This window comes from Fusarium venenatum (genome assembly GCF_020744135.1).
Source record: "Fusarium venenatum strain MPI-CAGE-CH-0201 chromosome Unknown EDB82scaffold_3, whole genome shotgun sequence".
NCBI lineage: Eukaryota > Fungi > Ascomycota > Sordariomycetes > Hypocreales > Nectriaceae > Fusarium > Fusarium venenatum.
The window spans coordinates 734826-748974 of record NW_027072131.1 but is presented as its reverse complement, the minus strand read 5'-3'; the positions used below and the strand labels follow the sequence as shown (position 1 = coordinate 748974).

Below are 14149 nucleotides of genomic sequence, written 5' to 3'. Positions count from 1 at the left end.
TCAATAAGATCCATGCATCAATTGAACGTTGCCTTCAACACAATTGTACCATTTAACGTGACTACCAGAATGGAATCTATGATGCTTACAGCTTGAACCCCTGCAATATGCACACTGTTGGAGTTAGCGGGGATAACAAGTTGTCGCGACAAGTCCAAACATTAATCGGGATAAAATCGCGACTTTCTATAAAGCCGAATAGAGGCACTAAATAGGAACGAAGGATTCGAGTGGAGATTCCTTCAACGATAAGCCTGAGTCAAAGTCGAATACCATCAACTGTCAATTCTGACGATACGCTAGGTATAATATAAGAAGGCCTTGTATCTTCTTCAATTTGACTCTCGAATCTATACCAATCAATCTCACAGAAACAAAGATGGCAACAGACGAACTCAAGTCCATCCTCCAAACCGTCATAGACGATTTCCGAGGATGGCCCCTCGCACCGATAATGCACTTCCCCAACGAAGCAGGCCTCGACTTTGAAGACATCTACTTTCCTTCCGACGATGGCGTCCCTCTGGAAGGCTGGTTCATCCCTTGCAAAGGATCAGACAAGATCATCATCGCCAACCACCCACACTGGTTCAATCGCGCAGGAATACCTTCACACCTGGAACCCTGGAACAACCTCATGCCTGGAAACGACTTTGAGGTCAACTTCATTCCAGACTACAAAATTCTTCACGACTCGGGGTACAATGTCCTGGCATATGATTTGAGGAACCATGGTTTGAGCGGGCAGGGGAACCAGGGACTGTTTGGCTTCTTTGAGTGGCGCGATGTTCTGGGCTCACTCAAGTACGTGCGAGGACGTGAGGATACAAAACATATGACTATTGGGCTCTTTAGTCGCTGCGCAGGCGCAAACGCGACCTTTTCAGCCATGAGACATCACCCCGAAGCCTTCAAGGGTGTGCGATGCATGGTTGCGCCACAGCCGATATCCGCAGGGTCTTCCATCGGGAAGCTCATCAAGACGATGGGTGCGCCAGAGTCTTTCATGGAGGAGGCTGATCGGATGTTCTTTATGAAGACGAGTTTTCACATCAACCAACTCAATCCTCCAATGGATGCGAAACACACCAACGTGCCAACCTTTTTATACCAGGTACGCGACGACCCTTGCACGACGCCCGCGGATGTACAGTCTATTTATGACAATATCCCCATCGACGAGAAGAAGTTGAAGTGGATTGAGGGGACAGAGAAGCGATGGGATGGGTATACTTACTTTCAGAGGGAGCCGGATCAGTTTTTGGAATGGTTTGCAAAGTACATGGACTATATAGTATGGTAATCAACATTACAATGCGGTAGATTAGTCTATTCTATGAGATCTAATGAAAGAAATGGGTATCATCTATAGTTTATGCTAAAAAGGAAAATCCAGTCTATGGTGCTGTGAGAATGGCAATTTGAGAGCTCCGTCGTCTCTTTGGTTCCGGAACCTATTGGAACAGTTAGACCTCCAACCCGATTATTGACACTCGGAAGCTTCATACCGTATACGTATTACCATTCCTCAGCGGCCTCATCGACTCTCCATCGCTGGGCACATCCCGATCATCGCTGTCAGATGGTCTATTCTTGACCACCACCTCAACTTCTGTTCTCGTCGTCTTCTGGATACCGCCTTCCATCCTGTTCATCTCGATATCGTCGTCGCCAGCTTGGCAAAGGGTCAAGTTTCCTCCGACGAACATGGCTGAAGGGATGTGGCCTTTTCCGAGCTTGTTGCCGCTCTTTTGTTTCGGTTGGGTGCTGCCTGACTTGGAGCCTGAGTAGTCGTAGCCATTGCCGTTGCTGGCTTTTACGACTTTGATGATGAGATCGGCCATGTTCATTTCGATGTGGAGTTTGACGAGATAGGCGAGAGGGTGGAATTGGACATAGCTAGGAGTTGTTAGTGAGAAAGCGGGGAGAGGGTGAGATGACTTACACGATGTCGTTGGGAAGAGACATCATGGCAATAAGTAGGATCTAGTCCAGAGTTATTATACTGTTTCCGTGTGTTGGGTGATGGTAGACTTACATCCATCGTCATGGAAATAGCAATCATGCACAAGTTGTACCGAAACAGACGGGTATACTTGGTGAGACCATTCGCAATGAGCCTCGACCGCACAAGATGGATAAAGTAGAGATTGAGTCCAGCGTCGACGAGCAGAAAGATGACTTTTTCGATCCTATCCCAGACTTTGTTGATGTCTGCCCACGTATCATTGATCTGCAATCTCGCGGGGATCCAAATCATAAAGACACTGACGTTAATACACAAGATGATCAGAAACGACCAGATCTTGAGCCATTTTGCTTTTTGCCGATTAACCATGAGTATCGTGATTCTGTTGATGATGATTTGTATAAGGGCTTGGATCTGTATACACCAAAGAAAGACTACAATACTGTTAGCTACTGTCGTGACTGAGTGACAAGATAGACATACTCAAAGCGAAAAACACTGGAAACCCGCCAGGTATGTAATTTCGTAAATAACACCAGGTGACAGCACTCATGATACAACTGCTCGTCCACTCTAGCCACACTAGAATAATGTAGTGGTTCATCTTTCGACCTCTACTCCACGAGTCTATCGTTTGTCGAATGGCTTTTGTAGAAGTAAAGATGCCGACACCGAGCGATATGCCCCAGGCGATACTGGCGATGTTCATATCATCTGAGCCAGCGTTCACTTCTGTGAACCCTGGACCTTTCCATAAGTCGGACATGTTTGTTGAGAGTCTGCACCAGCAGATAAAAATGACAAGGAAATAAAAGAGTGTGATCCGAAGATGTAAAAAGAGATCCTAGTCAATAGGGAAGAGAAGTAAGTAAATGACAGAAGAAGGAATGTCTAGAAAGGGAAGAGGATTTGTTGCATACATATTAACTTAGGAATAAACGCATCGACGCTAAGTGATCTGATCAGATCTTATGGAAGGCTGTTGATCATATTGAAGGGAGAAAGCATGGATTAGAGCATCCATTTTGCCATGAACGAGGGATCCTGGTTCACAAGGCGATGTCCGTGGTTGGTTCGGGGACAGATACAGAATATCTGCAGTGATGTCAGCTTCATCTTAATAGCATGACAGCCTTGTACTGGACGCTTACAATGTTCCAGAAGACTGTAGTCTGTTTCCAATATGTCGACACGGAGCAGCGAGTGTCACTGACTACTCACTAGGGGCGAGTCATGGTGGACCCCATGTTCAGAGGCCGCATAATACAGCTTTGTATAAAAGTACGAAAATAAAAGGAAATACGGAAACTAAAGATGAATGACGTTCGGGTAAAGGGAGATGTAGAGATGAAAAGTTGGAGGATTGTTTAATGTCGGATAAGGCTCTTGTCAAACAAGACCAGGCAGGGAAGCAAGTCTATCTCAACTCTCTCGAGTCATCAAAGGCAACACAATTATTTCTCCAAGAAGCAAATTGATTAAACACACCAGCTGTCACAACTGATATGGTCTCATCCGATTAATTAGTTAACATCTATAATTATCTCCGGCCAAATGGAACCTTTTGTCAAGTCCTGACCATCAGTACCTGTGAAACGCGATTGGCGCTGCAAGGTTAGCGTCTATCGGGCTTACAAGCCTCTTATACAAGCCCTGTCCTTGCTGCGGATCCGCTATAGCTTCAGAAGGATGAGACGGGTCGTTACAGAAAGAACAACTAATGAGCAAATTCGGCTATGACCGTAGCTTTGAAGGATTGATTGATTACATGGTCAAGGTCTAGATCATTAATGAAGACAAAGATGATCGACAATCGATGGAAGCTGGAATTCGTACAAACATGAAGAAGGGTCTGATCTGCTGTCAGTACAGTGTGACTTTCTTACCATCGCTTCGATCAAGATGCAAAATACTTCCAATACATCTTTCACTTCTTATATGACCAATGACAATTCATATTTTGCTAATTGAATTGTAGAGAATCCTTTTTTAATCAAATACTTACACGTCAAAACGCTAACATTAATCATGACGACCACCCCGCAGGAATCTGATTACAACCCTCCTTCCTTCCAATACATCACAAATACAACCTTCAAAGTGCTAAGCCACTCTCGCTCTCACCACTTAAAAATTCTACTTCTTAATCCTTCATCGCACTCTTTCTAGAGTCTATTCAAAAATTATGCCACCATGACGAAAAGATCTCGCGCCTGCGAAGCCTGTCAGGCTCTCAAAGTCAAATGCGAGTTTCCCTCCGAATCATCAACCTGCGAACGATGTACTCGCTTCAACATCACCTGCGTTCCTGCCGCTAGGAAATGGCAGAGAGATAGAATCGCAGAGCTGGAAGATCAAATCAAGTCTTTGCAGGAGAGATTGGATGGGGCTTCAACGCAGGCCATGTCGAGTTATGCTGCTTCTACAAGGGCCACTTCGGTCTTTTCGACAGAGGGGAACTGGTCTACGACAAACACTCTACCGTCTGATCTTGGATATCTGGATGCCCATCTAGATTACGAGTCCCAGATCAAGGGCCTGAAGGCTTGTTCAACCACTGCTGCACAATTCTGGTATCTTATTCCCCCCGTGGACAACAGTTCAGCACCGTCACGACTAGATTCTATGAGGTCTGAAACACCCATCAAACTCATGGCCTTGTTCGCCGTCGCTCCCTCGGAAGCAGAAATCGATCCTCAGACCCAAGAAGATCTACGAACAAAAACACTCGAAATCCTCGGCAAGGCGGCAGTCGGTCTCAAAAGCCCATCAGTCGACCTCATCCAAGCTGCCCTAGTCATGAGCCTCTGGATACGGCCCTCTCTCAGCATGAACCACGCAAACCCTATACAATTGGCTTTCATAGCCCACGACCTCTGCGTTGAACTTGGACTGGGAGGTTCAGAACTGCAGACTTCCGCGCCGGCATGGTTCTTCCGCATACAGGGACCCCCGACTCTTGAAATGCAAAAGACTTGGTTAGCTTCCTGGATGACTTCAACCATGGCTGCTTTCGGTCTCAGAAGAACACATGTGTTTGACTGGGGAAGGTCGCACTACGAAGCCCTCCACGCCCTAGAGGCTGACGGCTCGGAGCCTTTGTTCTTGGAAATGCTTCACACAGCAAGACTTCACGCTCGAATCGCTTCCGGACTAGAACTATGCAACGTCCATGCCTTTTACGATATCGACTCTGACGTTGCCACGGCCACGAAAGCCCAGATGTACAACGACCTCGATGCCCTGAATAGCAGACCACTTGCCCACGATGTTCAACTTTTCTTTTGGCAAAGGCTGGCTGCGGTCTACGTCAACGAGCCAGTTCTTCACACGGCCACCAACAAGATCCTCTTTGGATCTCCATATGTCGCTGAACGCATCGGCGTCAACAACTTTGCCTGTCCAGCCCAAGTGACACCAAACAAAGCAAGGGCACTCATAACCCTGTTGGAAGCGTGCCACTTCACCATCGATGCGGTACTCATAATGGAGCCCAGTCTGATGCTCAGCCTACCATCGCTCTGCTTCGGACCTGCGGTGAGCTATACGCTTTCGATTCTGGTCAAGTTGTTTGTGGCAGTGTCTGCGCCAGGGAACACGTATAGCCAGGTACTAACCCGCGAAAGGATACACGTCAGAGAAGCCATGAAGAAGCTCATCTCTGTCAAGGAAAGGCTACTTCGTCTCGATCCGGACATGGGCAACTGGAACACGAGGATCATTGGGTCTGTGGAATGGTTGAGCGTATGGTTGGACGACTACGAGAGCATCATCGAGCAGTATGAGTCCAATCTGGAAAAGGGAACAGCCGAGCATGATATTGGCGTGCTCAGCCCCAATGGACATTTCTAAACATGCCATTATATCACATATTATCACTTTTTTAATAATTAATATCATTACCAGTTGTTCTGGAAGCAGTTTGAATGGCGAGCCGTCCAATGATATTGCAACTTGCTGCGCCGCATAAATTCCCCGTCTGCCAAAAGCCCAATGACGTACACGACTCTCGATACCGTTGCAGTACCGGCATTAGCATTGAGGCAGTGCCGGCGAATCAACCACAAGGCTACGGAATTAAGCTTGTCTTTTGTCTTTCTTTTCTTCCCTTCAGGGTCTTTGTGGGGACGGTGAATTTTGGCCGTTTAATGATTTCAGGTTCAACATCAAACACCCTGTATCAGACAAGCAAGATGAGAGTATTTTGCTTACAGACCTCAAGTCGATGATGCTTTGATCCAGGGGATATTGGAATTTGGGATTGGAATTTGGAAAGGGTATCATGCCAGGCTTCAAGATGCGACAATGTTGTGTATAAAGCTTGAAGAGAAACTCTACAAGTGTCTCTTCAACTCATCAGCTTCATAGTCATCTCCAGCTTCACAGCCATCTACAGCTCGCTTTATAAACACCATCCAGCGAAATCTCATTCACAATGAAATTCTTCAGCCTCGCAGCCCTTGCAACAGCCGTTGTCGCACAGAACGACCTGGCCAGCATCATCGCTTCTCAGCCAGACCTCTCGACTCTGGCCGAACTTCTCGCTCTTGTGCCTGACATCGCCGAGACTCTTGTGTCTGCAACAAACATCACTATCTTTGCTCCCACCAACAAGGCTTTCGATTCTGTCCCCCGTGACATCCCCGAGGGAGAGGCCATCTCGCAGAAGAACGACACCATCGCTATTGGTGCTCTCCTCTCCAACCACGTCTTCAAGGGTTACTACCCTGCCAGCGTTGCTTCCGACATTCCTGTCTTCGTGCAGTCTCTTCTCGACAGCAGCTTTGTCAATTATCGCCAGCCTTTTGGTAACTTTACGGGTGGTCAGTACAATGGTATTGTCAAGGATGGTGATGATGTTGTCGTCATCTCTGGCGAGGAGACTCTGTCCTACGTGACCGAAGCAGTAAGTCATACCCCAAATCGCCAATATACACACCTGTACTAACAATTGTCAGGACATCAAAGTTGGTGACTCGGTTATTGTCCACAAAGTAGACACTGTCCACAGCTTTGGCGCCCCTCTGCAACTCTTCACCCGCCGCGACAACCTTCTCAACTTCAACGCCGCCGCCAACGCGGCTGATCTGCCCTACAACCTTGGCAACATTGGTTCTGACGAGTCCGGTCTCCTCAACATCTCCGACTTTACCGTCTTTGTCCCCAACGATCCTGCCTTTGAGAACATCGGCTCAGTCCTTGCGGGAGCTGACCTCGAGACTCTGCAGCAGGTTCTTAAGTACCACTTTGTTGACGATGTCCTCTTCTCCACAGACCTTGCCAATGTCAGCGTTCCTTCTTTCCAGGGCGCTGACTTGACTTTTACTGTTGCTGAAGATGGAAGTGCTTGGGTTAACGGTGCCAAGATTCTGTTTACCAATGTCCTTCTCTTCAATGGTGTTGCTCATATCATCGACACGTAAGTCACTCATTCACAACTTACTTGTGAACTACACTAACATATAGCAGTGTCCTCAACCCTGCCGATGCCCCCTTTGACCGCGCTGATATCAAGCCCGCCGCCGAAGCCACCGACCGTCTGGCCTTCCCCTCTGCCACACCCGTCTCCAAGCTTCCCTTCTCCGTCATCACCTACGTCGGCGAGACTGGCACCTACACCACCCCTGAACTCCTCCGAACTCTCCAAGCTATCGATGTTGACGCTCTCGCAACTGCCACCGCCACCGCCACCGCTACATCTGACGCTGGCGAGTCTGCTTCTACTCCTACCGATGTCACCCCTGTTGTCAATGGTGCCAACACCAAGGTTGTTGCTGGAGGAGCTGGTCTGTTTGCTCTGGTTGCTGCTATGATGATGGCATAGATGTCTGGGTTGAATGATGCAAGCGTGTTGTTATGGCAAGCCTGGTGTTACCTTTTTGACTAGATAATACGTCTTTCTTTCAAGATCCTGAATTCCCCTGGTCCGGCTAGATAGATCAGTACTTAATATTCTGCAATTGACTCTTTTCTTACAAATATGTCTGCTATGAGCGAATGGCTATACTAATCGGGGGTGTTGAAGGAACGAAGACTGAAGATTGGTAATCCATACCCGTGGTCGGAGATCCTGGATGTCCGAGAGTGGACCCCCGGGTTCCGTGACGCGGATCTACGGAGTACCGAGTTGGATCATTCGATCGCAACATTTCTTCCTACTTTTCCCCCCTTGGCTAGGTACTTCAATCTAGTTGTTGTTTTATCATATCGAAATTACTCAGACTGCCCGGCATTATTTGTTGCGAATTCAGTGCACTCGTTCTAAAAGTTTCGCCATGAATATTCCTCGAGTGCAGGCTTCTATAAAAGCGCCAACCCGAGCCTCCTCAAGCTGGACCGTCACAGCTCGTCGTGTAGCATGTTGGTCGTTCTTTGTATTTATTTGTTACTGGAGTGCTGAATGGTTATCAGATCACCGTGGCACTCTTTCCCAGCTTGGCCGATTTACTACAGTACCAGCAAGACTCTACCAAAACATGGCCTCAGCATCTAGGTCATCGAGTTTCAAACTACAAGAAAAGCTTATTCCCAACATGGGTTCTCGGGGAAAGAGTATGGACAGTCTTAAAGAACATCTTACGTATGACAAGCTGGACAGACTACGCAACTTCTGGTTCGAGCATTTGCCGCAGGATACTGATCGCATCATCGCTGGATCAGAGTACCAAAAGAGATGGTTCGTTTCAGACAAGCAATTCGACGATATCTGCGTGTAAGTCACTCACCATCCAATCAATCGAGTCGTCTAACAGGTCTCTAGCGCTGAATTTAGCCCTATACTAGAGGCCATTCGCAACACGGGTGTGACGTCTGGAAAACATCTTCTATCCATCGTCAAACCTCGCAGTTCTCTAGATTGGTTAAGTCTGATCATTCTACTCGATCAAATCCCTCGCAACTCCTATCGCGGCGACAAAGCTTCCGTATGCTTTACTTACTTTGACCCTCTCGCTGTCCAAATCTCCCTCGAGGCAATCGCCCAGGGTATTCCGGACAACGCACCAGAGATCCGCTGGGTGTTTTCGCATCGCAATTGGTTCTACATGCCTTTGATGCACTCTGAGGATTTATCAGTGCATGATGAAGCTGTGTCGGCGTTTAACCGCATGAACGAAGATATTCTGAGTTTGACGGAAGGAACGGGAGGTACGGATGAGTATGAGAGAAAGGCGAGAGAGGTCGTACAAGCAGATCCAAACAAAGCAAAGAACGTGGGACAAACGAGTGTAGAGTTTGAGGAGAGACATCGGGTGATTATTGAGAGATTTGGAAGGTATCCGCACAGAAACAAGGTCCTCGGACGAAAAATGAGATCAGAAGAGAATGACTTTCTCTCGAGTGGAGGAGATACATTTGGAAGTTAGACAGTTATACTCTTTGTAGTATAAAGGTGTTCTCGTTCCCCAAGATGCCATAATAAGACATGACCACGTATAATCGTATTAACCACGTCAAAAAAGAAAAAGACCAATCAAGTTCAAGAGTGTGACATCCTTTCCAAATGCCGAGAAACCACTAAAACCTTCCCCCCTCCAAAAGAAGCAATTGGAGGGGTTGTTCGGAAGTTTAGTGATCCGACTTTAATGGGGAGAGGGGCTTGTGGGACAGTTGTTTACTTTCAACGTGTTGTGTTGTGTGTTGTTTGTTTTTCAGAAAAATCATGAAGAAAAAAAAACCACTTTTTTTTATTCTCTTTTCCCACAAACACTTGATTGACAGATTCAAACTACAAAATGGTGGTCACTACTAGAGCAAGCTCCCGCGGCGCAAGCGTCGGACCTGAATTCGCACCAGAATTCAATACCGAGCTACCTACCATCCCATCAACGCCAACAACACGCAAGAGAAGCGCCGCCAAAAACTCTTCCTCCAACGGTACAACGGCCTCGGCCAAGAAACGTCGTCTATCCGTCCAAGAACCTAAAAAATGGAGTCACTCTCCCTCTTCAGCCACCATCTTCTGGCTCGCGTTGTCTCTACCGCTCGTGGCTTGGGATAGCGGTTATGTCCTTGGTCGGCCGCATACCATGCCTGGAGGTCATCTTCAGTGGCCTTTGTACATGCCATACGCTCTCTACGGACAGGTTGATTATATTTATGGTTCCAAGGCTTTCGATGCCAAGAATGGGTTTACGGGTGCGCAGTCGGCTATGAATATTGTCGAGATGATCTTGTACTTTATGTACTTGTGGATGATTTGGAGACGGGCTGATAAAGTGACCAACAAGAAGGAAAAGAAGAGGAGGACTGTTAGTGGAAGGAGTGGTGCTTTGGCAGTCCTGATTGGATTCAGCGCAGCTGTCATGACTCTGAGCAAGACTGTTCTATACTGTAAGTCAACTCGTTCACCTACCCTCAACAATACTAACAAATATTTAGGGGCCAACGAGTATTTTAGCGAGTTCAGCAACATCTCTCACAACACTCCTGTCGATATTCTCACTCTCTGGGTCATTCCCAAGTAAGTGCACCCTTTACCGTCTCCAGATTCAACTGACTGACCTTTTACCAGTGGCATGTGGCTTATTTTCCCAACTTACATGGTTTATGCTTTCGGAAAGAATATTCTCGACGGACTGACACTTGCTTCTGGCCAACCAGTGAAGCAAAGGACTGAATAGACGTTCAGGGCTGAAGGGACTATTGTATGAATAATGGTAATGAGGGATGGCCTGATGACGTAAGACCTTGATACATCAATTGATCATATAAGTTCTTTTACACCACAGAAGTGATGAACAGCGAAAAGCAATATAAAGTCCAGTTGCTTAGCAGTTGGATTGTATAATTCGCTATCTGACCCTCAATCATAGCCACCGATATGTCCCACCAAGCATAGTAACTAATAAGCTCATCTAGACGTCCAGCATGTGTCCTATCATCTCATACAGAAATATAAAAAGGGGTATTCGCTAATAACAAGAAAGCAAAACATAAAAAAGAAGACACGCGTAAGCGTAGAATGTTTTCACCACCACTCTTTTTTCACCTCATATCCGTCAATCCTCCCAAATCAGCATACTGCTCCCACGCAGGCATGGTATCATCATCCGTCTCGGACATCTGTCCAGGGCTATCCATAAACGTCTGCATCGCCGCCCAATCCGCATCGTCGTTAAGGATGAAGGGTTCGTCCACTTGCGTCTTCAGTCGCAGTGGTTGAGGAAACATGCTGTGGCGTCGATTCGTCGTCGTTGTGTCCTTCTCTATAGAGCTGTAGCTGTCGGAGAACATAGCGCTGATGGGTCGTCCGCCTCGCTTGGGAACCCGACCTGACATGGAGCGGCCGATCATGGAAATAACGTCACGACGTCGCTCGCGACAAGCTCTAACGTCCTTGGGGATCTCGGGCTCGATGTAATGTTCCACCAGAGGAGAGTCTAGTGTGTCGAGGGGAGAATCAAGAGCGTCGTCGCTAGTTTCAAGACTCTCAGGCGAGGAAGAAGGCGAGGGTGAGGGCGATGACACAGCTGTTCCGATATCATCCATATTCAACTCATTGCTTCCGTCGGTTCCGGATTCTGTTCCCAGACTGACGTGGTTAGTTCCGTTGCCATACCCATGGACGACAATCTCGTGGTACGTCGGACGAGACGGCGCGATGGACTGCGGTGGTGTGCTGCTAGGCGACTTGAACATGGCGATAGAACGTCGAAAGGTTGAAGAGCGGCTGAGAGCCTGGGAGAAGGAGTTTGAGCGTGATGGGCGTGATGGCATTGACGCTCTACGCTCTCGGTACCCGCTTTGTGTCTGGGGACGATCTCGCTGGGTGAGAGCAAAGTAGTCAATGTCGGGCTTAATCTCAATCTTCCCATCATCTCGTCCGTGGATATCATCTCGGTCTGCATACACAGTCCAGTCCATAGGGCCAGTGACATACTGCGTCTGTCGCTTCAGCATATGCCCAATATCACGAGGCGTGTCCCACGGCGGAAGACCTTCTGTCAACGCAGACAAGCTGTAGTAAGCCTCGTGGATCTCGTCTTCACCCAACTCGGGTGCCAAGTCAGTTGCGTGGCGAAGAACCTGATATGTCGCGTAGATGAGAACCCATCTGACCTTGCGAGCATCCACCAGCGACACCTTGTCCAACTTATCAGCCTTGTTGGGAGACATGATAGAGTCCTCCTCGAAGCGCTTATACGCTCTAACAAGGTCATTCTGTGATACACCAGGCTTTGTCAAGTTCGAGGCGTTAACCAGTGCTGCGTGCGCCGTCACCTTGCGATCGGACCTGAGGGAAACACGTCCATATAGCCACGCCTTGCGTCGGGAGTTATGAGAGTTTGTATCTGGCAGTCGCGGCAGAGGATGCGTAAGAGTCTGGTAATCGTGCTGCAAGTCAAAAGACTGAACCAGCTGAATAGTGCAAATTCCTCCGTGAGCCGTGGGAGGCAAGGCATAAGATTTAGTGCACCGGTCATCAACCAGGAGATCATACAGCGCCTCAAAGTCCTCGCGCATAATTCGCAGAATAGCCGGGTCGAACAGATTATTATCAGGATCTGTACCAGCAGGTGGATAATATCCAAGCTTGGCTGTGTAGAAAGATAACAAGAAGCTTCGGAACCGCTCGAGATGGGCTCTTGCACCAGCTGCGACGCTCAAGTGCGCCTCTGAGAGTTCTTCGTCGAGAAACGTCCTCAACATCGTCGACGATCGCGTCATGCGATGATCTAGTTCGAGATGTCTTTTTCGAATAAGTTTGCGTGTTGCAGGACTGAGTTCCTACAAGGTACTAACGTCAGTGGCTTATTCCCCAGCATTACGTTTCTCTTATGACGAAAAAGGAAGAAAAAGAGAGACATACCATGAAACCGGGATTCTCAAACAAGTATTCGCTCATGCCTACGCAATGAGAAAAAGCCCGAATGTAAAGCTCCCGCATCTGAAAAAACTCTGCCAGCTGCAACATCGCCAGCGCGTGATTAGGCTGGTTAGCCATATCAAGATAACCCTCCTCATCAAAATAATCCATCATATCCGTAACGTTGTCCTCCACGCCGCAGCGAAACTCGTGCATGCTGTGTAAAAGACCAACCGCTGCGCTGCCTAAACTCGTTCCGACCATTGACCTGCGAAAAATCCAGGCGAAGAAGTTGCGAGTGGCCAGATGATAATCGAGCGCCTGCGTTTTGTCGGTAGAAGGTGGCGGTGGGATGTACAAATCGATCCTGCGCGTGGGGTTTTCTCTACTCCATCTGAAGAGTTCGCGAAAGCTGGGTTTCTTCTGGTCGGTTTCCCATGAAAGAAATCTTTCGATGAGAGGATAACATTGGGCGTCGAGGAGGGCTGAGAAGGGGACTTTGAAGGATGGGCCTCGTCTAGAATGTCCTTTTGCGTGTAAGTGAACCATACAATTTCCATTTCGAAACCATAATTCAGGGTCCTATTGAGTGTCAGTTAGATGCTGCAGAAAGATAAACTCTTTGTAACTCACACGACGAATATTGTCCCAGTTGGTACAGGCTCTTGCAGCACCATCCCACCGCATAATTGTCGGACGGTCATCCATTCTCCCATTCACCATGGCACTGAACCGAAGAGAACTCTGTCTAGAATTCAACATGGTCGCAGGCATGGTGAAGAGGTGTTGTATAAGTGTATATATGTATGTATTTGTAATATATTGGCAAGCCTTGTCGTCAAACACCGCCCATATAATAAAAGTCGATTTAACTGAAAGCGGCTGAACAATCAATGCAGCGAGCCGTGTCGTTGGGATATTGCAGCAAGCCCTTTTGTGTTTGTCGCTTCTTTCGTCTCGTTTCTTTGTTTTCAGCTTCAAGAAATGTCTCTCATATGTCGGCTGTCTCGTCTTTTGAGTCAACTAAAGCTGCGACACAAAAAGTGAGTTTCCGTCGAATGAATAGCAGAGTTTAGCTTTCTCGTCATTGAACACCAAGTGATAGGGCCATGTTGAAAGAAGAAGACGTCAGGCACAGGGTTCCATGACGGGTCCTACGTAAGAATCAAGACATTCAATAACAGAATCAGATCAGATCTCTCCCCTCCTCTTTCGTTAGGTCAAGGGGGGGGGAGAGATGTTAATATTTCGTCTGTTCTACGGCCAACTCGAGCTCGTCAAGGCGGACCCTGGACCTTGGTTCAATGTCCGGGAGGACAAGACAAGGGCCCCCGGTCAGTCGGAATTTGAGTGGGAGACTAAAGTCCCAGAGA

At 47.7% G+C, this 14149-nt stretch overlaps 6 protein-coding genes across 6 annotated transcripts; 4 read left to right on the top strand and 2 right to left on the bottom strand.

Annotated features, from left to right (window-relative positions):
* The first annotated feature begins 30 nt into the window (after positions 1-30).
* On the top strand, positions 31-1403 carry EDB82DRAFT_205851 (Alpha/Beta hydrolase protein). Its single transcript, XM_025726426.2, has 2 exons — positions 31-303; positions 372-1403. The coding sequence occupies exon 2, from the start codon at positions 380-382 to the stop codon at positions 1301-1303; it is 924 nt and encodes a 307-aa protein (XP_025580994.1). The 5' UTR covers positions 31-303; positions 372-379; the 3' UTR covers positions 1304-1403.
* EDB82DRAFT_205865 (uncharacterized protein) lies at positions 1403-2919 on the bottom strand. Its single transcript, XM_065607212.1, has 5 exons — positions 2890-2919; positions 2453-2813; positions 2039-2403; positions 1946-1986; positions 1403-1899 (listed from the first exon to the last, which is right to left on the bottom strand). The coding sequence occupies exons 2-5, from the start codon at positions 2733-2735 to the stop codon at positions 1503-1505; spliced, it is 1086 nt and encodes a 361-aa protein (XP_065463762.1). The 5' UTR covers positions 2736-2813; positions 2890-2919; the 3' UTR covers positions 1403-1502.
* Positions 2920-4090: 1171 nt separating this feature from the next.
* Positions 4091-5837, top strand: EDB82DRAFT_205779 (uncharacterized protein). Its single transcript, XM_025726424.2, has one exon. It carries the CDS (start codon positions 4163-4165, stop codon positions 5819-5821), a length of 1659 nt encoding a protein of 552 aa, XP_025580992.1. The 5' UTR covers positions 4091-4162; the 3' UTR covers positions 5822-5837.
* A 567-nt stretch (positions 5838-6404) lies between these two features.
* EDB82DRAFT_476751 (uncharacterized protein) lies at positions 6405-9333 on the top strand (the record flags this gene model as incomplete). Its single annotated transcript, XM_065608071.1, has 5 exons — positions 6405-6875; positions 6928-7388; positions 7439-7755; positions 8381-8681; positions 8730-9333. 5 exons carry the CDS (start codon positions 6405-6407, stop codon positions 9331-9333), a joined length of 2154 nt encoding a protein of 717 aa, XP_065463761.1.
* A 369-nt stretch (positions 9334-9702) lies between these two features.
* On the top strand, positions 9703-10590 carry EDB82DRAFT_526094 (uncharacterized protein; the record flags this gene model as incomplete). The annotated part of the gene is made up of 3 exons (XM_025726420.1): positions 9703-10300; positions 10349-10430; positions 10482-10590. 3 exons carry the CDS (start codon positions 9703-9705, stop codon positions 10588-10590), a joined length of 789 nt encoding a protein of 262 aa, XP_025580989.1.
* Positions 10591-10694: 104 nt separating this feature from the next.
* EDB82DRAFT_205742 (uncharacterized protein) lies at positions 10695-14021 on the bottom strand. Its single transcript, XM_025726419.2, has 3 exons — positions 13410-14021; positions 12780-13358; positions 10695-12697 (listed from the first exon to the last, which is right to left on the bottom strand). The coding sequence occupies exons 1-3, from the start codon at positions 13548-13550 to the stop codon at positions 10955-10957; spliced, it is 2463 nt and encodes an 820-aa protein (XP_025580988.1). The 5' UTR covers positions 13551-14021; the 3' UTR covers positions 10695-10954.
* Between the last annotated feature and the right edge of the window lie 128 nt (positions 14022-14149).